This window comes from Exophiala oligosperma, assembly GCF_000835515.1.
Source record: "Exophiala oligosperma strain CBS 72588 unplaced genomic scaffold supercont1.4, whole genome shotgun sequence".
NCBI lineage: Eukaryota > Fungi > Ascomycota > Eurotiomycetes > Chaetothyriales > Herpotrichiellaceae > Exophiala > Exophiala oligosperma.
The window spans coordinates 185,239-208,505 of NW_015622821.1; the positions used below are offsets into that span (position 1 = coordinate 185,239).

General features: G+C 49.9%; 8 protein-coding genes across 9 annotated transcripts; 3 read left to right on the forward strand and 5 right to left on the reverse strand.

The window, feature by feature from the left end:
• Positions 1-67: 67 nt before the first annotated feature.
• PV06_04216 (uncharacterized protein) lies at positions 68-2,414 on the forward strand. Its single transcript, XM_016405080.1, has 4 exons — positions 68-484; positions 544-606; positions 676-1,109; positions 1,177-2,414. Exons 1-4 carry the CDS (start codon positions 285-287, stop codon positions 2,061-2,063), a joined length of 1,584 nt encoding a protein of 527 aa, XP_016263286.1. The 5' UTR covers positions 68-284; the 3' UTR covers positions 2,064-2,414.
• A 293-nt stretch (positions 2,415-2,707) lies between these two features.
• Positions 2,708-4,136, forward strand: PV06_04217 (uncharacterized protein; the record flags this gene model as incomplete). Its single annotated transcript, XM_016405081.1, has 2 exons — positions 2,708-3,350; positions 3,424-4,136. The coding sequence occupies 2 exons, from the start codon at positions 2,708-2,710 to the stop codon at positions 4,134-4,136; spliced, it is 1,356 nt and encodes a 451-aa protein (XP_016263287.1).
• A 244-nt stretch (positions 4,137-4,380) lies between these two features.
• Positions 4,381-6,412, reverse strand: PV06_04218 (uncharacterized protein; the record flags this gene model as incomplete). The annotated part of the gene is made up of 6 exons (XM_016405082.1): positions 4,381-4,632; positions 4,710-4,892; positions 4,969-5,008; positions 5,133-5,421; positions 5,495-6,275; positions 6,347-6,412. The coding sequence occupies 6 exons, from the start codon at positions 6,410-6,412 to the stop codon at positions 4,477-4,479; spliced, it is 1,515 nt and encodes a 504-aa protein (XP_016263288.1). The 3' UTR covers positions 4,381-4,476.
• Positions 6,413-8,480: 2,068 nt separating this feature from the next.
• PV06_04219 (uncharacterized protein) lies at positions 8,481-11,053 on the reverse strand (the record flags this gene model as incomplete). Its single annotated transcript, XM_016405083.1, has 7 exons — positions 8,481-9,144; positions 9,195-9,359; positions 9,409-9,633; positions 9,694-9,826; positions 9,881-10,080; positions 10,135-10,621; positions 10,666-11,053. 7 exons carry the CDS (start codon positions 11,051-11,053, stop codon positions 8,481-8,483), a joined length of 2,262 nt encoding a protein of 753 aa, XP_016263289.1.
• Positions 11,054-11,198: 145 nt separating this feature from the next.
• Positions 11,199-13,633, reverse strand: PV06_04220. Of its 2 annotated transcripts, XM_016405084.1 has the most exons (4): positions 13,403-13,633; positions 13,214-13,347; positions 11,695-13,158; positions 11,199-11,640 (listed from the first exon to the last, which is right to left on the reverse strand). In XM_016405084.1, the coding sequence occupies exons 1-4, from the start codon at positions 13,448-13,450 to the stop codon at positions 11,400-11,402; spliced, it is 1,887 nt and encodes a 628-aa protein (XP_016263290.1). In that variant the 5' UTR covers positions 13,451-13,633; the 3' UTR covers positions 11,199-11,399. The 2 variants fall into 2 exon arrangements, with proteins under 2 accessions (XP_016263290.1, XP_016263291.1); XM_016405085.1 differs by having other exon boundaries at positions 11,199-13,158.
• Positions 13,634-13,879: 246 nt separating this feature from the next.
• PV06_04221 (uncharacterized protein) lies at positions 13,880-15,658 on the reverse strand. The gene has a single exon (XM_016405086.1). The coding sequence runs from the start codon at positions 15,611-15,613 to the stop codon at positions 14,033-14,035; it is 1,581 nt and encodes a 526-aa protein (XP_016263292.1). The 5' UTR covers positions 15,614-15,658; the 3' UTR covers positions 13,880-14,032.
• A 213-nt stretch (positions 15,659-15,871) lies between these two features.
• PV06_04222 (uncharacterized protein) lies at positions 15,872-17,969 on the reverse strand. The gene is made up of 2 exons (XM_016405087.1): positions 17,375-17,969; positions 15,872-17,324 (listed from the first exon to the last, which is right to left on the reverse strand). Exons 1-2 carry the CDS (start codon positions 17,388-17,390, stop codon positions 16,015-16,017), a joined length of 1,326 nt encoding a protein of 441 aa, XP_016263293.1. The 5' UTR covers positions 17,391-17,969; the 3' UTR covers positions 15,872-16,014.
• A 1,919-nt stretch (positions 17,970-19,888) lies between these two features.
• Positions 19,889-23,223, forward strand: PV06_04223 (chitin synthase 3). The gene is made up of 3 exons (XM_016405088.1): positions 19,889-20,333; positions 20,391-22,934; positions 22,985-23,223. Exons 1-3 carry the CDS (start codon positions 20,283-20,285, stop codon positions 23,120-23,122), a joined length of 2,733 nt encoding a protein of 910 aa, XP_016263294.1. The 5' UTR covers positions 19,889-20,282; the 3' UTR covers positions 23,123-23,223.
• The last annotated feature ends 44 nt before the right edge of the window (positions 23,224-23,267 follow it).

A 23,267-nucleotide genomic window follows, 5' to 3' on the forward strand; every position in this document is an offset into this window, starting at 1 on the left:
TCGAACGCCCACTGCAACCCAACACTTGTTCCTCACTACCCAGATCTTTGCCGTGGTGCCATTGCCCTTCATGGGTTCCCAGCGGAATGCCGGATATCGTCTTTTCCAGGAATTCCACGACGATGACTACGTCCTTGTATCTGGGGATGGTCACCGCTCTTTGATCACCATGAAGCTACGAAGTGGATGGGTTTGTGCAAGCATTTAAAGAGATCCATTTGTCCTCAAAGACCAGCAACGAAACGGGGTAAACCTCCTAACATAATAGTCATCTCTCACACGCAATGGAAAAGACAGTTGAAGTCTTCCACGATGTAACGACAAAACCAGGTGAGACGACCATGGTTGAGGATCTCGCTCCCAAAGTCGAACAAGCACGAGTGGCTGCCGAAGAGGAACATCAACTTTCGGTTTGGGATGCTCTGACCAAGAACAAGGTCGTGGTGTTCTGGTGTGTTTTTTTCGCCTTCAGTGCTATCGGATGGTATGTTCCTGGTTTATCAAGAATCTTGGTCTGCACGCTTTACTTACATGACACTACAGGGGATTTGATGCACAGGTCAATGGTGCCATGATCTCAGTACCACAGTTTCGCCTCACGTTCGGGTAAGTATGCTCCATGCAGTTCCTACACTCGAGAGAGACAAGCCCACCCTAATCGCTTCTTCTACATAGGTACATCTACCAAGGTCAAGCAGTCATTCCGGCGAGTTGGCAAAGTGGCTTCAATAGCATTTCCAGCGTCGGACAGTTCTTTGGTGGATTTGCCTGCTCGTGGCTTTCTGACCGCATCGGCCGCAAGAAGTCTCTTCTCATGGGTCTAGCCTTTGTGACTGGCGGTATCTTCGGAGAGGTCTTTTCGAGCACTCGACCAGCCTTTCTCATCGGCAAATTGATCCTGGGTGTCGGACTAGGTTTCTACCTCACCATTGGACCCTTGTACTGTTCCGAGGTGGCCCCGGTTGTCCTCCGTGGAATGATCACTGGAGGTATCAATTTCGCAATAGTCATTGGCCAACTTTTGTCCAACGCAGTCATCAAGGGATTTGGAGACAGAGATGACCGTTGGGCGTTTAGGGGGCCTTTTGCGGTGCAATTTCTGTTTGTTGGTGAGTGAGCAATAAAATTGCAAAGTCCTGACTTTGAAGGACGCTTACTGACCTTATAATTGATCAGCAATCCTTCTTGTGGGGGTATGGTTTGCTCCTGAATCCCCATGGCATTTCGTTCGACACGGTCAAATCGAGGATGCACGACGCTCGCTACAGCGCCTCCACGGCCACGATGTCGACGTCACCCCTAGACTTGCCATGATCGTCCGAACCGTCGAGGAAGACATGGAACTATCCAAATCCGCGAGATGGATCCAGTGCTTCCAAGGCACCAACCTTGTCCGCACCACGATTTCCGTCGGTGCCTTTGCTTGTCAACACTTGTCCGGAATTGTGTTCGTCCTCGGCTTTTCGACCTACTTTTTCGAACTCGCGGGTATCCAAACCAGCCACGCGTTCGACTTGGGTGTTGGTGTTACGGCTTGCGGTGTCGTCGGCGTCATGATTTCTTGGATGGCCATCAACACTCTGGGTCGCAGGAAACTCTTCGTCTGGGGCATGATCGGCATGACGATTGTGCTTGTGCTCATGGGCATCCTCGACGTTGTCCACACCTCCGCCGCTCGCTGGGTCCAAGCGTCTTGCACCGTGGTGTACGCTCTCATTTACCAAATCACCATCGGATGCATTGCATTTGCACTCCTCGGCGAAGTTTCCACCCCTTCTCTCCGTGCAAAGACGGTCGGACTGGCCACCGCTTGCCAGGCTGTTTTTGGGACCGTCATGAACATCGTCGTACCGTATATGGTCAACCCGGACAAGGCGAACTTGAAAGGCAAGGTCGGATTTGTCTTTGGCGGTGCTTGCCTGCTTGGGACCATATGGAGCTACTTTTACATTCCCGAGCTCAAAGGTCGCACTTTCCAGGAGATTGATTATCTGTTTCATCATCGGGTCCCTCCTAGGAAAATGGGAAGTTATGACCTCGATGAAGTTGAAGATGGTTTGTGATGATAGCATGATAAGGATAGGGCGATGGTGATGGTGGTTGTTATTGGAAATGCATTCACTCTCGGATACTAGGACTTCCTTACCATTTGAGATACTGCCGTCACCTTCGTCACTACATTCACTACCTTCACCTCTCCCTCCAAAAAAGAACAAAAAAATCCTGATCCTGCAGGAAAAACAAAAAGTTTGGAGATTCGAACCTCCGGCTTCTGATACTTATCCCGACTATGAACCCTTCATACCTTCTATGACAGAAGATACTACAGTAGTCATGGAAACCCAGCCGACTCCCAAGTTTAATCCACTGAAGCGTAGGTTTCCAAGGATAAGCCCAACCTCCAAACCAATTAGACCAAAGAGTCGCACTTCGACGTGGTGAGTCTTGAATTAGTGGCCATCAAGGCGGCTTCTTTGTTGGGTGAAGATTCACTTCTTTATATATATATAGATATACTCCGTATATATATACATATATAGCATATAAATGTAAGGCTGATGATGTAACCGCGGCGCTAAATTCTTGCCTCGTCTGATTGTAACTTGTAAGCGCTGCCATCATTTCACGTTCAACCTGATTTCTCTTTTCCCTCCCACGATAACATGAACGAGAGAAGAAACGAGAAAGAACCGAAAAGAGAAGTAAAATGTCCTCAAGCTCCTTTCTCGAAAGCCTTCCACTAGAGCTGATACAACAGATCCTTTGTTTCCTACCTGATATTTCTTCTCTACTGTCAGCGGTCCTAGCCTCGTCCAAGGTGTACGCTGCATTCATCCAAGTCCAAGTGTCAATAACTTCACGGGTTGTCAGGAATCTCATCCATGAGGATGTACTTCCCGAGGCAGTTGCGGCTTGGAAGTCCTCTTGTTTGGTGGCTCCATTTACCAGGAGCAACATTGAAGACTTTGTAAATGACCAACTGCGATCTCGACAAGATCCAGCACTATTGTCATGGACCCTGTCTCAAGCTCTGCAACTCGGTCATCTTCAACGCCATGTCGCGCATCTCAGTCTGGACTTTGCCTCACACTGTTCTGAAAATCCGGTGGCAGAAGTCGACGTGAAACTCTTCTGGGAAGGATTCCCCACGCCCACCGAGATTCGTCGCATACAACGTACGCTTTATCGGTTCGAGATATACTGCAACCTGTTCAGGGCCCGGAAAAAACCTCCCGCCGCCGCCTTCGACGTCGACGAGCATAGGACGGTCTTCTTCTCCAAGTTTTCGCCTTGGGAGAATGAGCAGTTGGGTTGCATACATGATTATCTTTTCCACAAGGCGTCTCCAGGTTGGTCGGGCCGATCCATTTAATTGACTCATAGCCTTGTATTGATCCTCACAAGGCTAACAGTGACGACCAGTTTTTATCGAGATCACGGAACACGACGTGACCTGGGGCGCGACAGGAATTCAAGACGCACACGAATTGGACTCTCCTTACATACAGCACATCTTGTCCTTGGGGTTGGCAAAGCTTCACGCCATAGCTGTCGCAAAGACTTACGATGAAAGGCGTCGATTGTTCTATACACCTTATCCCGCGGCTAACACGGAATTCCTACGTGAAGGGCTAATTCTTGCCAACGAGCGGTTCGATGGGGTTCAACTCTCCGAATACCATGACCGACATGGCGGTGAAGGGCGCGCCGAACACCTTTTTGCACCCTTCTTTCGTGAACCAGACACAGGCCCCTCCGAGGCATGGAGTTGGGCACATCAGCATGAGACCAGGGAAGCTTTTGTCTATTCCAAAGGAACAAAAGGGCTGCGTGAGCGAGGCTATGTTTTCTGGGATCGTTCTCGACTAGAGACTTGGCCGGTTTTCCAATCGCCTTGGGTGTCACCCTATCGTTACTACGAAATCGAGGAGGTCCGGACAGGGCCTTATCGGGAGAAGTGCCCGAGGAGAGCTCAAATATACGCTCTGGGTGGTAGGGGTTGGTGGAGCCCGAGCGATGAGACCAAGGTCATATACCCGCCGGGACAAAGTCCGCCTCCGGTGCCTCATCAAGGCAAAGGGAAGACGTCTCAACAGCCGGCGGACGATTTTCAGCGCGTAAGGGGGTATATCTGAAAACATGTATCTATCTCGCTTTTAGAAATCAAACAATGGCATTACCTGGGCGAACTCACGTCAAGTATTTGCTAAAGGGGTGCGCATTTTCAGCCCAGTCTAGATTTTGGTCCTCGTATAGAGATCACTCTCTACCAAGACCTTTTATCCGGGGACAGCAACTTTGTCACCTTCTTCGGTTTTCAAAATTGTGTTCCGCGCGTGTCTATATATACATATATGTGTATCCAATTTCTTAATACTACCCAAGACGACTGCTGAGCTATGAACAGCCAGACCCAACCCCGATTACCATCCGTTTCTTCCCACCAAACCCCGAAACGTCACGACACATGTCATCTCACACATCCTCCTTCTCCTCGTATTCGACATTGTCAAGTTTGACGGCGTCTCCGTGGTTGCGTGGATCGTGTACCATTCTCGCCGCGAGTGCCGAATCTCGGATATCCGGTTTCGCAAAGATGAGGTCGATTTCTTCCAAAGTCTTTCCTGTGGTCTATAGTTTTGCAGTAAGCAGTCAGCATCGGAATTCTCTCCGTCCCGGGCGTGATGGGCAAAATGTTTCAAACTTACCTCTGGGCATAGATAGTACACAAATGGAACGGCGACCGCGCAAGACAGCAACATCCAGATCCAAATCTTCCAACCGACGTTTTGCAAGGCGATACCACCCGCGAACACCGTGATGAAACTGAACAGCCATTCGCCGAATGCACCAGCTGCGCCACCGAGATGTCGAAGTTTGAGTGGTGCGATCTGCAACATCTCGCGTCAGTACATACGGGGCCACACAGGGGGCAGTAAAAGAAAGAAGAAGAAAAAAAAAACTTACTTCGGGACCATATAACCAGGGGACACCAATCCATCCATACCTGAAGTTTGCAATCATTCCAGTCAGTATTTGTCTCTTCAATAGACGTGTGCTTCTTGTAACACTCTTCCATGGTGTGGGACGAGGGAGAGAAAAAGCGAGAAAAAGCACCAAAAAAAACTCACCCAAAGACAAAATTATAAATGACAATCATCGCCACGGCGGTCCACTGCATGGCTATCGAAGGGTTCGGGAGACCGATCATGATGACAAAGATGAGCATACATATCGTCAAGACGACGGCCGACCAGATCATGACCTTACGCCGGCCGATGCGTTCGATCGTCGGTGGAAGGAAATAGGTCCCCGCGGCGAACCCGGTGTTCATGACGGCCGCGAGTAGTTGGGACAAAAAGTCCGACAGGCCAACTTGAGAAAAGATGACGGTCGAGTAGTACACGGACAGGTTGATTCCTGGCGTCACGTAGGTCAGTCAATCATCCTCGGGAGAGTGTGGCGACAAAGCGTGGGAACGTGGAGAGCATACCCATCATCTGTTGCAAGGACAAAATCATGAACGAGATCCTGATTCTACGACCCGCTCTCAAGTCACTCCGGTCCCAAAGCAAGTCGATCGGGTTGAACTTGTGTTCGTCCTCCTCTTCCAGCTTGATCGAGGCCAGGATCTCGTCCCTCATGGCCTGAACGCGCGGGTCGTCTCGAGGTCGATCGTGGAGCCTCTCGATGACATCGTCGCCCTCGGCCTCCCGGCCCTTGGCGTAGTACCAACGGGGGGTGTCGGGGAGGAACCACATGCCCACGATCGAGATGGTGGCGAAGGCGGCCTGGAAGGCGATGGGGAACCTCCAAGACACCTGGTTCGTCATGCGCGTGAAGCCGAAGTCCATCCAGTACGCGAGCGCGACCCCGGAAATGAGCCAGACGCACTGGACGGCGACCTCGGGCCCGCGTTCTTTGGAGTCGATGCTCATCTCGGCCATGTAGGTCGGCACGGAGCAGGAGATGAAACCGATACCGAAGCCACAGAGCACACGGCCGATGATGATCTGGGGGACAGACCACGCCGAGGCCTGGATGCTGGCGCCGACGATGACGAACGCGTCCCCCATCAAGATGCAACCCCGTCGGCCGAGGGGCATGCCGAGCATCGTCACGGCCAGGGAACAGACCGCCGCCGCCAGGGTGTACGAGGACGCAATCATGGGAATCACGTACGTGCCGGTCGGATGGTGCATCGCTTCGAGGAAAGGTTTCGTGGTCTGCACGCCGCCGAGGACGCCGGCATCGTACCCGTACATGCAAAAGGACTAGATTTTCCACACCATATCGTGAGTATGGATCGAGACTGAGAAAAGAATGAAAACGGTCAAGTACTTACGAGCGAGCAGCACACGCTCATCACCCGGTAAAGGGTCCGCCCCCGAAGTTCTTTGAGGAACCTCATGGTGACGCAAGAGACTAAAGGTGTACTGGAGGGATGACAATAGGAGAGGATGAAGTCCTGGGTGTAAGCTTGGGAGAGAGAGAAAAAAGAAAAGTAGAATCCTCTTGAAAGACCCAAGGATACGGAACGAGCAAACAATGTGGTAGATCTGGAGATATATGTATGAATGACCTTGATACCATGGAGATTGCCCCAGGATCCCCTCCGTACATTCAAGGTAACCGGCTAAGTCGAAGCTGACGGTGGTATTTGATTGGAGTCCCGGGTAGAGAAGCAATATCCACCCCCACATCTTCACGGGTTTCGAATCCCGGGGGAGTCAATTCACCATATTTCCAGGGAGAGAAAAACTGGTGCTCCGAAGGCATAGGACCCGTAGCCTATTGGTTGTACGGCCGCCTTGATTGGAGAAAAGCACAATTCCGGCGCCCCCTATTATCCCGTCATCACTGAGGCCATACTGTGCACGGTCCATTCTCGCATATTTGTGGAATTATTTTAGTGAGGAATCTGACAGTCGGCGGTGGCTTGTAAATAGTTCTGGGCCTCAGCTTTCTCAACCTCTTGTTTCTGAAGTTCACCCCAAGACGAAAGTTCGTTGAGACAATAGACACCGTGGTCCGTTTATGAAGAAGGGTCTGTTTCTGTGGAGATCGATCAAGAAGGCATACCCGAGGTTTACATTCTCCGAAATCAAACTAGTGCCGACGACAAAGTCCCTTTTTGAGCTGTTGCATTTTTGCCAACATATCGACAAACTCGACATCTTCACATTTTGGGGGTTTCTCGTGAGCCATGGAGATGCGCAATGTATTCATCGTGGGCAGAGGATTGTCCGGACGTGTGTGTCTAGGGACAAAGTGTCGAAGCCGACCGACATTTGGCCTGGGACAAGTTTCCAGAGCGTTTTCAACAACGCAAACGACGTGGGCCAGCGGGTTTGCTGAATCCCAGAGCAAGAAGGCTCCCGCGCACAAGGTGGAAGCTGACACCGAGAAGTTCAGAACACACTCTGTACAGGATCTGTTGTCGCTGAAGGGGAGGGTAACGGTCGTTACGGGTCAGGAATTCCCCAACTATGCCTTTTGCAAACCGTCGAACTCATTTTGATTACAGGAGGTGCACGTGGAATCGGTCTCGCCCTAGCCCGAGGCACTGCTGAGCTCGGCAGTGATGTCGCAGTACTTGACATCCTCGAGAAACCGAGCGATGCATTTCTCGATTTCCAAAAAGACCTTGGTGTCCGTGCAAAGTATTACAGGTGAAGCTGTTTCTCCATTAGAAGCGATCATGTGGTAACGGTACTGGCTTTAGAACGAGCGTGACCAATCCGGCGACGTTATCTCAGACTTTCGAACAAGTCATCGCAGATTTCGGCAGGATAGATAACTGGTGCGTTCGTGATGTCTGCGAGAATCCCTTGCTGATTGATTCTACTAGTGTAACTGCAGCTGGAATAGCGGTAGATAAGCCGTTTCTGGAAACCACAGCGGAAGAAGGGATGAAAGTTCTGGATGTGAATGTATGTAATCCCTCAGGCATTGTCATCGTTGTTGGAAATTGGGAAGGTCTAACACAACATCCCCAGGTCATGGGCACATATCTGAGTGCTCAATTGGCTGCGAAACAAATGCAGGCACAAAATTCAGGAGGCAGTATTGTCATGGTTGCCTCGGTTGCAGCGCGAGCCGCTCTGCCTTCCCAGCACCTGTCGATTTATGGAGCTTCCAAAGGTGCCGTGAAAGGTCTTTGCAGACAGCTCTCGGTCGAACTGAGTCCGTCGAATATTCGTGTCAATACGATATCACCTGGATATATTTCGACGGAGATGACGAATCGTCTAGCTGCGACAAATCCCACATTACTGTCTGTTTTCAATTCTGCCGCTCCACTTCAAAGGATAGGCGACAGGGCCGACCTGAAGACCGTGGTCGCATATCTGTGCAGCGATGCTGCGGCATATACCACTGGAACTGATATTCTTGTGACTGGAGGATTGCATGCTGGGCGGTTGTAGATATGTCCACTGTGATGGCAGAACGTTGCGAATGCTTGAAAGTGTAATTGGTCAAGACTCATCATGTTGATTTTGAGGTGGAAGGTGCGGCAGTTCCAACGAGTTGAATCCATTCCAGAATAGACTATCAAGTGAGAAGTCGTCATAGGATGTATCGAAGAAATTCAGTGGTACAGTCGAGCCAAAGGCAGGATCAAAGCCAGAAGCCTCAAGGTCTTCGAAGGGTAGCAATTCACTCTCAGGCATGGTCGAGCGTCTTTTCCTTTGGTAGTCGATATCCAGGTCCTGTCCATCATGCCAAGGATTCGCTCGCTTCAATCTTGATCGGGATCTCTTCAAGAGATCGCTTTTGATACTCATGATCACTTCGAAAGCCCTCCCAGCATTTCTAAACGAGAGACTCATCTCGCTAAGTGCCTGGCAGCATATTTCGAGACTCTTCCAAGCATGATCGCTTTTTGTTTTGTCCAGCGCGCCGCAGGCGGTGAACACATGTATCAGCGTGGCAGTAAACAGAAGATGAACAGCTTGTATATTGATCCTTTTGAGACCGTAAAGCCGCCGGTAAATATCGACCAACTTAGCCAAGTCATCTGCGGCGTCTGTGCAGGTATCCCTGCGTCTGGAAATCTCCAAAGGAGTAAGATCAATGATCTTCCTTGTCGAAACAAAAAAGGGACGATTCGTAATGATCATCACACAGTGATATTGCATACTAGGAAAATCTGTAAGATGACATTTGCGAACGATCGGACGTTAACTTACTGCAACTGTAGTACATGTGGGAGATAGTATGTTGTAGTATCATCGTAGTCGACAGAGAGGCTTTCAGGTAGCCCATTTTTCCACTCCATTAATGCTTGGCTCATTCGAGAGGCAAAGTCGCAAAGCTGCCTCAGACTTCGCGCATCGCCCATCCCATCAGGGTAACTAATTGGGGTTAGTATCAAGGTCAACAGTGAGGCTTACTCGCGCCTACAGAGTCTCTCGGATTGCCGTCATATGGGCACAGAGTTTAATATTCCAAATGCATAGGTCATCGATTGGGTCGAGGACAACCGGCAAGTCGGGACCCTCGCCGTCATCAGTATAAGGGGTCCAATACTTGGGAATATTTCCCATGGGATTTTCCGGCTGTGACCATCGCACAGTAATATGCTTGTCGTCCAAAGCAACAGGTCTGCCAACGTAAAGGCTCCACATCCTAGTAATATGTGATTACTAGTTGTTCACATGCATCTGCAGATTTGCAAAGTCCCCTCACCTGTCATGGACAAAGACACCACCCCAAATTACCTTACGGATCATCTCCTCCTCGCGTGTAATAACACCTGCTTGTACGTAGGGCTCGGGGTCCAGATGGAGGCCTAGGTCAACCGCGAGTCTTACTGCCATGCCTGTATGTGACCAGTCAGCCTATTTCTTGAACGGAGGACGACTGATATGCTAACCGCTATCGAGCCAACCGCGGGCGTCTCTTGTGAGAGCAGCCTCTATGGCACTGAGGATAACAAATGACTGCACAGTCGAGAGCGTAGGAGCATCCATTTCAAGGTCCAGTAGTAGTTTAGACCTGGTGGCGAAAAAGTCGGGCAGTGGTTCGGGTAAGTGCGGACATTTCCTCGAAGTCATCGTGGCTCCCACAGAGCACCTATACAGCTCTTATGTCAGTGGAACAACCTTCTCGTAGGGTGTCGAAGCTCACATTGCATTTGACAAGACTTCCGAGTAAAAGGGGCTGAAGTGCTGGCCTGACAAGTACTTCCTACGCTCCCGCCAGAAAACGGACTCCTCGACAACATGGATGGTGGGGTCTTCCCAACAAAAGTAAAGTTTGAGTAGATGATCTTCAAGGTCTTGGTCAACGAGATGGCCGACGCCTGCACCCTGGAGGAGATTATTTCCTTCCTCCGAAAGAGATCGGAATCTCGATCGAGACAACGACATCGGACCATTGTGCAAGATATGCAAATTAGAAGTTGCTCCATAGAATCGCAATTGGCCATCCTCAGCAACCTGCAGAGACCCCATCCGGCCAGATAACTGATCGACAAGGATATCAGGTTCCGAACTCGATTGAACCACTTCTGTGGCAGATGGGTCTAGTCTGCCATTAAGATAGAAGTCGTTGTTATCTAAGGATGGAACTCCAGAGGTATCAGAGATAGCGTGCTCGTTATGAGTCCTTTGATCTGCCACACGTCAGAGATTATAGACGGATGAGGAAAGCACTTACTTTGAGTCTCGATGCTTGGCCAGCCCGTGGGGACGGCGGAGGATGTGAAGTCGGCATTTCCAGCTTGCGTAGGACTCAACTGGCTTTGACGATCGTTCTGGACGTGCAGTGGAGGTGGTGTAGGTAACAGAATTCCATGGAGGCCCAGAACAGCCTCGAGTTCATGACAGTATGCTGTCAATGCTTGGAGTCTCTCCTTGGGGGCGATCTTGCGCTTGTCCACACCATATTGGAAAATGCACTCTTGGTCGTAGAGGACGCAATTGGAACATCGAGGAGTAATGCCGTCGCATTTGATTTTTCGGCGTCTGCAACCCGAGCAGGCAGTGCTCACATGCTTGCCTTTGCCTTTGTTCTGCTCGGATTGCACGGCAGGCTGGGAAGCCATTAGAGTGTTTGTGTGGGATCTAACGGGCTATGCATTGCGTCCCCGAGCGGCATTCACGACCACTCGGGCTTCTGATGTGGATAGACATGAAGATACTGTAAGTGAGTGAAAGGCAATGAATGCACGAAGCGCGGGGAATCACAAGCACACTTAACCAGGTCTGATTTGCACTTGGCCTAAATAGTAATAGTACCCCAACTAGCTCCAGATGTGCGGGGGGAAGTGCAACTTAGCCGAAAGCACTCCAAAGAGTCCGTACTCTTTGTCTACGAAACTCGTTACTCCTTGAACTAGACACCTCTTCCAACCTATATATTGCATGGCAGATCCCATTGTTGCAACCGATTCATCTATCAGAGACACTATTATTCTGCCTGACCATGCTGTCAGCCCTCATGTACAAATCGGCGCAAATATAGCGGAGTTGCGAGAAGTCCCCGTCTTTCCTGAAGTCGATCAATCTGTAGAGAATGTGAAGCGCAGGCCGGGCGATGTCAAGATCTGCCTGGGCGTCGCTATTGCCCGCGTTGTGCATGATATGCATGAGTGTGACTACAGCGGCCGAAGCAACAGCCTCGATGCTCAGCCTAAATTGGAAGCCATTAGCATACCTATCCCAGGTCAAGAACAGATCGCCTCACCAATTGCAGAGTATTTCTTCATCTGTCAACAATTTCAAGAATTGCATGAAGCGTCGGGCGTCATCATATGGTAACACGTCGTCGCTTAGTGCCGTGGAAGCAGACAGCCCGTCAGCTGAAAGTACATTGTACCTCAAAGCGTGGCCGCTAAAATTGTAGAATTGAGTAAGGTACGCAGTCGTGAAGTATATGGATTCGAGGATAATGACGTGGACGAGATCCGAACGATGGAGCATGGCCCGAAGTTCTGTGGGTTCAAGTCGAAACACGTAATGGCCTCTCCATTTGCGTAAGTTTGCTGCCATCTCCTGCAATGCTAAACCCGTCTGCTCAGCAAGCGCTGGAGCAAGGACACATTCCAATAGTTGGGCTTGAAAGAGTGCAAGCTCGGCTCGCAGTCGGAATATGTCGATTGTGAAGTCACCTTCAGCAGCACGCAGCCGTCCAGCCCCATCGGGCTGATCCTCAATGGGCAATTGCAGATTAATCAGTCTCGAAGATAGGCCCGGCGCTCTCTTCGTCCGTAGGCTAATGTCTGTATCCATGCTGTATGCAATCCAAAACACACGTTCTCGGCACTGTAGATCTGTTGGCATTACCGAGTGATCCCCGTCTGGATCGTTGGTGCGGATGTCCTGCAGCACTCTGAGCGCCATTGAAACTAATGTCGAAGTAGGTTGGGGCCGGGCAGATGTTGATAGAACAATGGCAGTACCAAGATAGAGTTGCGCGATGAGAAGAGACGGCTCCATTAGAATGAGACTTGGAAGCTCCGCGATCACTTCTTCTAGATATATCTGAACATTCTCTGTGTCCTGGGGGACACCAAGAGGGCTCATTGCCCGTAGTCGATGAGCAATCGCCAGGACGATTTTCACAGTGACCCATGATACCATTTGACCGTCAGCACGTCCGTTGTAGCAATCCAAGAACAGTCCGCTGATAGTTGCCGCATCAAACAGGGGGGTGGCGGTGTTGAAGTCGACCAAATATTCTTGCAGCAAGAACAAGCCTCCTTGAGGTGGCGGCATGGAGCATTTCCTGACACCGAGTGTTCTTGATCGGGGCCTTAAGTCGATATCCATTGCGTCAAGACTACCAGAAACTCGCTCAGCCTCGACGGAGCCTGGGGTGTTGAAAAAATGAGATATCTCTGAGGTCAGCTGGGCGTACACCTCGTCTGAAGGCTTGGGTCCACTTGGTGTAAAAGCATGTGCGCTTCGATACCCCTGGAGGTTTTGTTCTAGTGACGATGAACGTCCCAGGTATTCTGACATTTGACTTGCAGAATACGAATCAGAGGCCAGTGGAGACGTGAGTGCAGGCTGTGATGGAGCCATTGGAGAAGCAGTCGAAGGGCTTGGTTGCATCTGAGGCTGAGGTGGCGAGGCCTTTGCGATCAGAGAAGTTTTGATTAGATCTTCCAAGCTTTGCAATCGATCCTGGAGACTCTCCATTTGTTTCCTATTCATGCATTAAACCGCCGCACCGGAAGATGACATCCGTAAAGTCCACTTACTTCTTCCGCCTCTCTCGTGGTTTCGTAACATGGGTGATTTGGCAAACCGCATCTGCCTTCTCACATGATGAACACTTTCCCACGCCGTCTTTGAGGTCACACTTTCGCTTCTTCAATCGGCATAAATCACATGCCTATTTGTGCATCAGCCTCCGTGGTCAGAGCATGTAGGTCGAGGATCATGCTCACCTGTACTGTGTTGCCGTGTTTGACAGGCTGGACACTCATAGCCGGCATATCCCAGATGATGTATCACGATATCCGTAGATTTGTCTAGCTCCTCCACGGCAATACTGGTTTTAGGAAATAGTCAAGGATGTAAGTGATGACAGTTTCACATTTGCGTACTCTCAGTGGTCATATTCCAAATTAGATCATTAATGCGTCGTAGAGTAAGTGTACAGATGAGGTTTTCCCTCGGCATGCAAAATTCTACCATAAGCATCGCAAAAGATTGCAATCGCTGTTCCGGAAAACATGGCAAACGTCAGGTCACGTTACGCGATAGTGCTGACAAATCGCGACAGAACAGCGAATGATCGTACTGCGGCATTTGCCCAATTAGGTTAGCCCCAGCCTTTCCTCTCCTTTCTTTCCATTGACGCTGGTCAACCAAGCCTTCTACTCATAGTGTCGTGTTGGGACCAGGCCAGCCAAGGTCACTGGAATCGAAAAGTCGTGCGGTGACTGATCAGAGAATCTTTCAATAATGAAGCTCACATTCGAAGACTGGTGGGAGCGTCCATATTCGATCTGATTTGAGTCTGTCATTCGCCTCGGATGCATAGTCATTCGTGCAAGATTCAGCATGGCTATGTATCAAAATTCCATTCCGTCAGGCCCCGTAACGCCATCGTCGTCCCTCTCTCGCTTGACCCTAACCATTTCACTCTTCATTAACGCTTTGATATGACCGTCAAATAATTCAACGTATGACTTCAGCCTAGTCTTCTCCCAATCGTTCAACTTCCTCATCGTCACACCGTCCTCAACAAACCCATTGACGTTCGCACCGTCATCGGCACTTCCAAACTCATCAACTTCTTTGAGGAGTTCAGTGACCCTAGGAACTGACAGCGGATCGAAAGCCTCGGCACGTTTCATGTCTCCAGCTGCAGTGATTGGTACACAGACTCTTCCAGTTCCAGGATGCACGACAAAAGGGCTCTTCAACAAATGAATGCGTTTCTTGCCGACTTCCACATCGAGTCTGGGATAGGTGTATTCAAGAAGGATGTCCTGTTTGGCCTCCAACAACGCTTTCGTGTTCAACGTTTTGCTGACTCCGGTCTCCGCCAAGGCGTCTATATCAGCCCATTTACGGGCACTTGGTCGATTGGGGCTGCTCGCCCACTTCTTGGCCAGTGCTTCGTTCAGTGCTTTGTCGGGAAGCAATTGTAAAAGTCGATCTTGCCCATTCTGTGACATGAAGGGTTCTTGGTCAACAAGAACCTGTTGGAAGTATGGTCGGAGGATATCCAGACTTCGCGTGATATGAGGATGCAGTGGCCGCTTGAGGTTAACTCTTTTGCCACCCTGGACGCCTCCCTTCAAGACCTCAAAGTAGCCAGTTATCGCTTTCCGCTTGTCGTCGTCCAGCTCGCGGGCATCTTTGTCACTAATCCATGCGTGGACACCACGACGCCCTGAGTATATCCAAATAATGTGCTCGAAGCCAAAATCATCTCTTAGCGCGACGTCAACCACTTTGATCGCCATCGTTGCAAAGGACCAACATTTTGAACAGATATTGGCCTTTTCGCAGCACGTCCGAATATCATCGTAATCAGTCAAATCAATATCGAAAACTATCTCTTTGCTCAATGGTCGGAACATTGAACTCTTCTTCAAGGTTTTTCTGTCTCTCGGGTTCGTGGTGTACACGGGCCCTATCTCGAAACGTGAGGGATTCAGCCGTAGGATATCTTTACGAAGAGTATCTGCGGTGGGGTAGGATTGATATCGAAGATATGCATCGTTGGACAGGGTCAGTGCGAACTCTCTGTTGGCAAAGTCGGGTCCCGGTTTGGGGGAATGATTGAGCCATTGGAATAGCGACCGAAATGGGAACAGTCTTGAATAGAACTGTAACATCAAGTTGGGGTCTGAGTAGGATTCCTGTTGAGAAGCAGGTGCAGCATTTGCTGATGTTGCGGGTGCAGTCTGGGGAGGAGGAGAGGGCAGATTTGCTGCGTCGGAAGCTAGAATTTCGTCCTCAAGGTCGCCATCATCATCATCGAACAGGTCTTCGAGCGCAACTTTTGATTGATCTGGCTTGTTCGGGTCCAATGCAGTCCCGCTTTCACTCTCTAGAGGGGGTGCATCAGGCAGAGTTACGTCGTCATCGTTGACAGGAGAAGACTCGCGCGGTGAGGAGGACTCTGGCATCTTGATTCCCATGACGAAGATTTTCGTTGAGGATAGTAGTTGCTTAAGAGATCAGAGAAATGGTATCAGGCTGGAATGGAAATACCAAGTACGGAATCCATAGGACGGATGCACAAATGATAACTGATGAACGGGCGAGACGCGCCTGCGAGACGCGCCCATTGGAGAACGTGTGTATGACTCAGCACATAGCACTCCTTAATTGGCACATATTTCACGCTCACCCTTGTTAACATGGAGTCCATTTCAGAGCACTACGAACATTGGTACTTGATGGTCGGAAACACTTTTCATTCCGCGACAATGTGACTGATCATCGCTCTACGTGGTATCTAAAACATCTCAAATCGCTGAAAGACTCATAAGAATGGCCTCGTGGCACATAAATTTCAGAAGAAGCAAGTATATATACATCAAGACAAGTTTTCCTTGACCTCGTTAGAATCTGAAAATGGCCCAGAGTCATGTTGGACAAGTGGAGGACGTGAAGTCGGACTTGTCACCCCGATGGCTTGAGGGTCCCTTGCTCTATTGATTGCATCAGCAATCATGGCATTGATGGGATTGTTGTTGGCAGACTGCTTCAGTGCATCCGGAGGTAGGATCGCGCTGACCGAAGAGGATCGTGTCGATTGATTGCCAGCAAACGCAGGTCGTGGGATTGTGATGGGAGAAATGGGATCATCCATCATGGCAGTACTAGGAGAAGAAACAGTCGACTTTGAAATAACAACTTCCTTTTCGTCGCTGTAGATGGGTATGCTCTTTTCGGTGGTGGGTGAAGGGGTACCACTTTGACGAGCCGCTTTCTTTGCGAGATTTGCCAAAGTTGGAACGCTTGTACCGGAATTGGTCTTTTTGACTTCAATAGGTCTGGCCGTGACATTTCTTGCTACAATAGAACTCCCCGAGCTTCCCATAGCAGGAACCTGTGGGATCTTAGGGGTTCTGGTGCTTGGTGTAGAAGAAGTTCCTGGTGTATTGGCGCCCGATTTAACGCTGACAACATTTGCTTGTGCTCGGAATGCTTGTTGTGCCGGAATTGGCGGAACGATGGCATCGCTTCGATAAATCGTAGTTGCCACACTGTTTCGAGCCAAGCTAGGTGCAACACTAAAGCGAGCGTCTACCGAATCTGTATCGGACCACGTAGAATCTCTGAGATCCCCAGGCATGAAAAAGTGTTGCTCGAGAGCAGGCGTGGACGTCGTCGAATTGCCTAAGCTGCCAGGCAGAGCGGGAACAGGTGGAACGAGGAGTGCCGGTGATTCTGGTGGTGATCGAACCGTGACACCAGGAATGTATGCGATCTGAATGACATTCGAGGCTCGCGTGAGCACCGTCGACGCGATCGAGTGCGCAGATCGTGTAGATTGACGATGAGATCGGTGCAGGGTAGACTGATCTCGTTTCTCGGGCGGATCCCAAGTTTCAATGCGTCTCTTCTTGCGAGATCGAAACCGATAGATGCAATATATGGCGACAGCCAAAAAGATTAAACCTCCGATCACACCACCAACGATTCCACCGACGGGGGTAGACTTCTTGGGCGATGACTGGCCCGGGATTGTATTGAGCTTGACGCAGGTTGTTGATGCACATGAACTGCAAGATTGAGCCGACAAGGAACATCTTTCATCTGCCGAACATTGAGGGCAGCTGGGAGGCTCTGGTGGGCATTGTACACATCGCCGGAAGAGATGGTTAGGGTGTGATCTTGCTGCTAATGCAATTGTTAGCAAGTTTTGTTGCTGCAGAACTGGTGAGACTCACACTCAGAGTGCGCCATGGCGATAGTATTTAGCCTCTAGTGCGCAACCTTGGTCGCCCGTTGATTGAAGTAGGTTTGGATTCCAGCTTCTCTTGGTACAGTCGCTTTTTCGGGATAAAATGGGCGCAGCGCAAGGAAGTGTCTGGATTCTTGCCGATCCTCCCGAATCCGGTTTCCGTTCTTTTCAAAACAAAAGAGTGGCTATTCCCATATACTCGTCGTATAACGGACAATAATCTAAGCGGGGAAGAGCTGTTCAGAGAAGTGGTAGACCGGTGGTCGTAAAGCTTGTCAGCTGTAAGGTACCGAATGCAGGACAAAGAATAGAGAATGGAATGTGGTTGGTCTCTCCAGCGACCCAACGAGCGTTCCACCGGGGACGAAAATATAAAATCTGAAAGGGATGGCGAGAAAGACTGAATTGAAGTTGGATAAGGTCGAGGTAAGAGGTGAAAGAATGAGGTCGAGTTGGATGAAGGAGGAAGGAATTGAGGACGATCGAGGGTCGTTAAGGTGAGCAGATCCTTCGTTCTCGACCGAAGGACAAGCAACGCCTTCTGGGGATGGATTGAGAGGAGCGAAAGGGCACGAAGGGATGAAAAACAGAAGGTGAGTGGGCAGACGAGGGAGATGAAGGGGCAGTGGAGTTGGGACGCTGTTGGTTGACAGCCGACAACGCGCGGCAGGATCAAGCAGACCAAGAGCACACCACAGCACACCATCGCCCACCAAGGAATGGCGCTGGGCCGCGTTCAAACACGATCCCTTGCTTTTTACCAGGATCTTCCAGGGCGTAGGTGTCCGTGATCCTCCTCTCCCAATCACACGCTCTCCAGGCACAAAGGGCTCTTTGTTGGCTGATGAGCCTGGTTCAAGCGAGATTCTACCACCTGCTTCTGCAGGTGAGATAGACAAACACACCGAGAGATCTTTCTCACATGAGATGCTGGTGGCTGTACGGATATGGAAGACGAGTTAGAGTACGAGTACATACGAGTACGTGGACACTCTCCATGGCTCACTCGACAGTCATGACGCTCACACGTCTGCGAAGAAAAGATAAATTGCTTCCTTTCAATCGCATGTCATCCAGCCTGTCACTTTCTTGACTGACGTTGCTCACCGTGTGAGTCCACGATATGTTTTGTTTTCTACGTAGGATCTCGGTGTTTTCTGGTTCTCATTGGATCCACGAGATTTTACTCGCAATGCTGATTAGAACTAGACGGGAATGTGTTACTCTTAGGTATTGTATAGTAACAAGTGCGAGCGAAAAGAATGCTGAGTCAACAACCAATGTCAAAAAAAAACACATACACGACTCTCTACGAGTATACCTACTCATAAATTATTTCTATCTTCTGATATGGAATGCAAAGTCAGCCTGCTGCTGATTGATCAGGCAGCCCGACTGCATCTCATCGCAGCCACCGCCACCGGACAACAACACCCAATGTTCTATAATGGGCGAATGTGCTTATGCCACCATAATACGGATATTCCGTACCATGTCTTTTGATCAGCGAGAACAACTGATGAGTGAGTACTCGTAATCAATAATGCTGCGCACAGTTGAACTACTCCTGAGCAGTGAATTGATGATAGATCTGTGGCATCATTTAAATGTCGACTGCCAGTCTCGGCTACTTGGATCTCTAGGCACAAAATAGGTAGCTGATCGTCAAAGGGGCGTTGTGGCGCGGCTGTTTGCAGAACTTGCACCGCCAGCAATGGGCTTTACCTTATTACTATACGGAGTACAAGTACTAAAAATGGATCTGACTGTGAAAACTCCGATTGTGGCACCAAATGCCAGTACTGTACGTCGAACCTGTCACCTTGTGCTGTTTCGGCCTCCGCTCGTTCTTCATGACTGTATGTCGTGGAAAGAGTACCTCCGTCCAACAGTAATGAGCAAGGTGATATGATCGCGCATGCGGGGAGAGATGAAGCCCTAAACGGCTTAGGGAGCCTCGTCCCCTGAAACAAGCCCGGGTTCTTTGGTCCCTGGTTTGCGGCTTGCGCTTGTAGCCGTGACGCCACTGTTGGCGATAAGACCCATCATCGGAGGCCGCCAGGACTATTTCAGTCGTTCTAGCTGTTTCATCCCTGTGAGGACGATGAAACCCGGGGAAAGACATACTGGGTAGAGGTTTGTGACGATCGCGATAATTACGGAGTGCGAACCGGAGTATGTACAGACCCTTCAGTTCAATGCCTCTCGCCATGTACGGAGACTCCCAGGTCATATTGAGCCACAGGTAGCAAAGTCGTAGTAGATACCGTCATCCCTTGACTAGAATTCCACTTGCGGAGACGCCTCGTTGTTGCTGCGCAGGTTCCAGGGCAGCGAAGAAACCAATTGCTGCACAGCCTTCTTTTCGCCCTTTAGCGAGTCAAATACTATGGAGCCCAATGATTGGAGTGGCTAAGATTCTGTCGTAAGCCTGTTACTTGCCAGGTTGATGCACATCAGCTGGCGGTCTGCTTCAGGGGAGAGATATCTTGGGAATTGGCCTGAACCACGGGCAGGGACTTCGAGACCTTGAAACACCACCTCTGATCCCTCTTCTTTCTTTACCTGGTCACTCCCATACTTACTACGAGTTCGGAAAGCCGTGTGTATCACGGAGCTACCTTCTTTGGTATTCAGATAGAACATTCTTTGTGCTCGAGTCTTTCACTTCACGTACTCTCCGCATCCGTCTCACTTTGTTTCCAATACTTCACACGACCCTACAGTTCAACAGCAAACCCCCTTCAAAGCAGCCCTGGCGGCTGTCACTCTTAATATTTCATCATTATTCCCCAGACCTTCTGAACCCCGAAAGTTGCTGTCTACAGACACCAAGACCTTGCAAGTACAAGCTGCGTCGTTGCTGGTCCATCCAGCAGTCCCATTTGGCAAATATGGCGCACCAATATCCTGGTCACCAGCTCAATGATCTCTCACACGGCAATGTAAGTCAAATCTCAGAGGCGCGAAGTGGTTGGGCCTTGTGCTAAATCCTGCGACAGAACTACAGACCCTCTCCTGGACATTCAGACGACGAAGCAGAACACTCCCTGTTGCATCAGAACGCCGCATACCAGGTTCCCTACGATGATCCTCACTCCCACTCACGGCCGTTGACCCCGGGACAAGAGTCGGTCTACACACTGAACGAGTCATATGTCGGAGGAGATCCCTCAAAAGTTCCAGTCACAGGAACAAACTACAATCCGCAACCATATGGTCAGCAAGGAGCCTACCGCTCCAATTCACAGAACAACTTGCCCGCCCAGGGGGGTCCGAATCCCAGCAACCCAATGACCACACAAGATGCGTGGCAGGAAAGGCAGGCTCCTGGGTACGGCACAATCAAGCGCTATGCTACAAGAAAAGTCAAGCTAGTTCAAGGGAGCGTACTGAGTATCGATTACCCGGTGCCCAGCGCAATTCAAAATGCCATCCAGTCGAAATATCGAGGCGACCTCGAGGGTGGCAGTGAAGAGTTCACACACATGCGATACACAGCGGCGACGTGTGACCCGGACGATTTTACCCTTAAGAACGGCTATAATCTGCGACCGGCCATGTACAATCGGCATACCGAATTGTTGATCGCCATTACCTACTACAACGAGGATAAAGTCTTGACGGCGCGCACGCTCCATGGTGTGATGCAGAACATTCGTGACATTGTGAATCTGAAAAAGTCCGAGTTTTGGAACAAGGGTGGTCCCGCCTGGCAGAAGATTGTTGTGTGTCTGGTTTTCGATGGTATCGACCCTTGTGACAAGAATACACTGGATCTGCTGGCCACTGTTGGTATCTACCAAGATGGAGTCATGAAAAAGGACGTTGATGGGAAGGACACAGTGGTGCATATCTTCGAGTACACGACCCAGCTTTCAGTGACACCTAATCAGCAATTGATCCGACCCAACGACAACGATTCGACGTCCTTGCCTCCCGTCCAGATGATATTCTGTCTGAAGCAGAAGAATAGTAAGAAGATCAATTCCCATCGATGGCTCTTCAATGGCTTCGGACGTATCTTGAACCCAGAAGTTTGCATCTTGCTCGATGCAGGCACAAAGCCTGGTCCCAAGTCTTTGATGGCTCTTTGGGAGGCATTCTACAACGACAAAGACCTTGGTGGTGCTTGTGGAGAAATCCATGCCATGTTGGGACGCGGAGGTGTCTTTGGGAGAAAACTGTTGAATCCTCTGGTCGCGGCTCAGAACTTCGAGTACAAGATCAGTAACATTCTGGACAAACCATTGGAAAGTTCATTCGGCTACGTTAGTGTCTTGCCTGGTGCATTCTCTGCGTATCGCTTTAGAGCCATTATGGGTCGCCCTCTCGAGCAGTACTTCCACGGCGATCACACCCTCTCCGCACGTCTGGGCAAGAAAGGTATCGAGGGCATGAACATTTTCAAGAAGAACATGTTTTTGGCAGAAGATCGTATCTTGTGTTTCGAATTGGTGGCAAAGGCTGGATCCAAATGGCACCTTTCATACGTCAAGGCATCCAGAGCCGAAACCGATGTACCTGAAGGAGCTCCTGAATTCATCGGACAACGTCGACGTTGGTTGAACGGTTCATTTGCCGCCTCCATCTATTCCCTCATGCATTTCTCTCGCATGTACAAATCCGGCCACAACCTCATTCGAATGTTCTTCCTCCACGTTCAAATGCTCTACAACATTGTCTCGGTCCTGCTTTCCTGGTTTTCTCTGGCGTCTTTCTGGCTCACAACCAAAATTCTTATGGATCTTGTTGGTCAACCTAGCAGTCAAAACAACAACACGGCATTTCCTTTTGGTGATAAGGCGACTCCCATTATCAACACGGTTTTACAATATCTTTATCTGGCCTTCCTCCTGCTCCAATTCATCCTCGCGCTTGGTAATCGACCGAAAGGTTCGAAGATGGCCTACGTCATGTCATTCATCCTGTTTGCGCTTATTCAGTTGTATGTTATTGTTCTGTCCATGTACCTGGTGGTTCGAGCATTTACGACCAAAGACGGCACCGACATAGTCACAAATGAGGGTGCCAATGAGTTTGTCAAATCGTTCTTCGCATCAACAGGACCTGGAATTGTCATCATTGCATTGGCGGCCACTTTCGGCTTGTATTTCGTCGCCTCCTTCCTGTACTTGGATCCGTGGCACATGTTCACCTCTTTCGGTCAATATCTACTCCTGATGCCATCATTTATCAACATCCTCATGATTTATGCTTTTAGCAATTGGCACGATGTCTCCTGGGGTACGAAGGGCTCTGACAAGGCAGAAGCTTTACCCTCCGCCCAGTCGAAGAAGGACGAGAAGGGCAAAACGGCAGTCATCGAAGAAATCGACAAACCACAGGCGGATATCGACAGTCAATTCGAAGCCACCGTACGACGTGCCTTGGCACCATACAAGGCTCCAGAGGAGAAAGAGGAAAAGACGCTTGAAGATTCGTACAAGAACTTCCGAACTCGACTTGTCGCCACCTGGCTCTTTTCAAATGCTCTGCTGGCAGTGGCAATTACTAGTGACAATGTCGACAAATTTGGATTCACTGTAAGTTCTCTTTTCTTTGGAGGCAGAAGTTTCGCTAAATAGATGCACAGTCTCAAGCCACGAGCCGAAGTAGTCACTTTTTCCAAGCTCTGCTCTGGACCACGGCAGCTTTGTCCCTGGTTCGATTCACTGGGTGTTGTTGGTTCTTGGGCAGGACAGGGTTGCTGTGTTGTTTCAATCGAAGATAGTCAATCATAGAGGGTGCTGCATAAGCATGAGATCAGGGCGAAGGTCGGCAAAATCTGGAGATTTGGACATTTTCTGTCAGAAGAATCAAAATAAAAATGTACCACCTGCGTGTGCTGCTACAGACGTAAATCGTGCTTCAGTCGT

What these genes read in the sequence shown, in the direction of transcription:
- PV06_04216 (XM_016405080.1), top strand. Translation starts at nt 285, where the DNA reads ATGGAAAAGACAGTTGAAGTCTTCCACGATGTAACGACAAAACCAGGT. An exon ending in GCCTTCAGTGCTATCGGATG is followed by an intron (nt 485 to 543) that starts GTATGTTCCTGG and finishes ATGACACTACAG; the next exon opens with GGGATTTGATGCACAGGTCA. An exon ending in CAGTTTCGCCTCACGTTCGG is followed by an intron (nt 607 to 675) that starts GTAAGTATGCTC and finishes TCTTCTACATAG; the next exon opens with GTACATCTACCAAGGTCAAG.
- PV06_04220 (XM_016405084.1), bottom strand. Translation starts at nt 13,450, where the DNA reads ATGCCGGCTATGAGTGTCCAGCCTGTCAAACACGGCAACACAGTACAG. An exon ending in AACACGGCAACACAGTACAG is followed by an intron (nt 13,348 to 13,402) that starts GTGAGCATGATC and finishes ATGCACAAATAG; the next exon opens with GCATGTGATTTATGCCGATT. An exon ending in CCACGAGAGAGGCGGAAGAA is followed by an intron (nt 13,159 to 13,213) that starts GTAAGTGGACTT and finishes ATGCATGAATAG; the next exon opens with GAAACAAATGGAGAGTCTCC.
- PV06_04221 (XM_016405086.1), bottom strand. Translation starts at nt 15,613, where the DNA reads ATGGGAATCAAGATGCCAGAGTCCTCCTCACCGCGCGAGTCTTCTCCT.
- PV06_04223 (XM_016405088.1), top strand. Translation starts at nt 20,283, where the DNA reads ATGGCGCACCAATATCCTGGTCACCAGCTCAATGATCTCTCACACGGC. An exon ending in ATGATCTCTCACACGGCAAT is followed by an intron (nt 20,334 to 20,390) that starts GTAAGTCAAATC and finishes ATCCTGCGACAG; the next exon opens with AACTACAGACCCTCTCCTGG. An exon ending in TCGACAAATTTGGATTCACT is followed by an intron (nt 22,935 to 22,984) that starts GTAAGTTCTCTT and finishes ATAGATGCACAG; the next exon opens with TCTCAAGCCACGAGCCGAAG.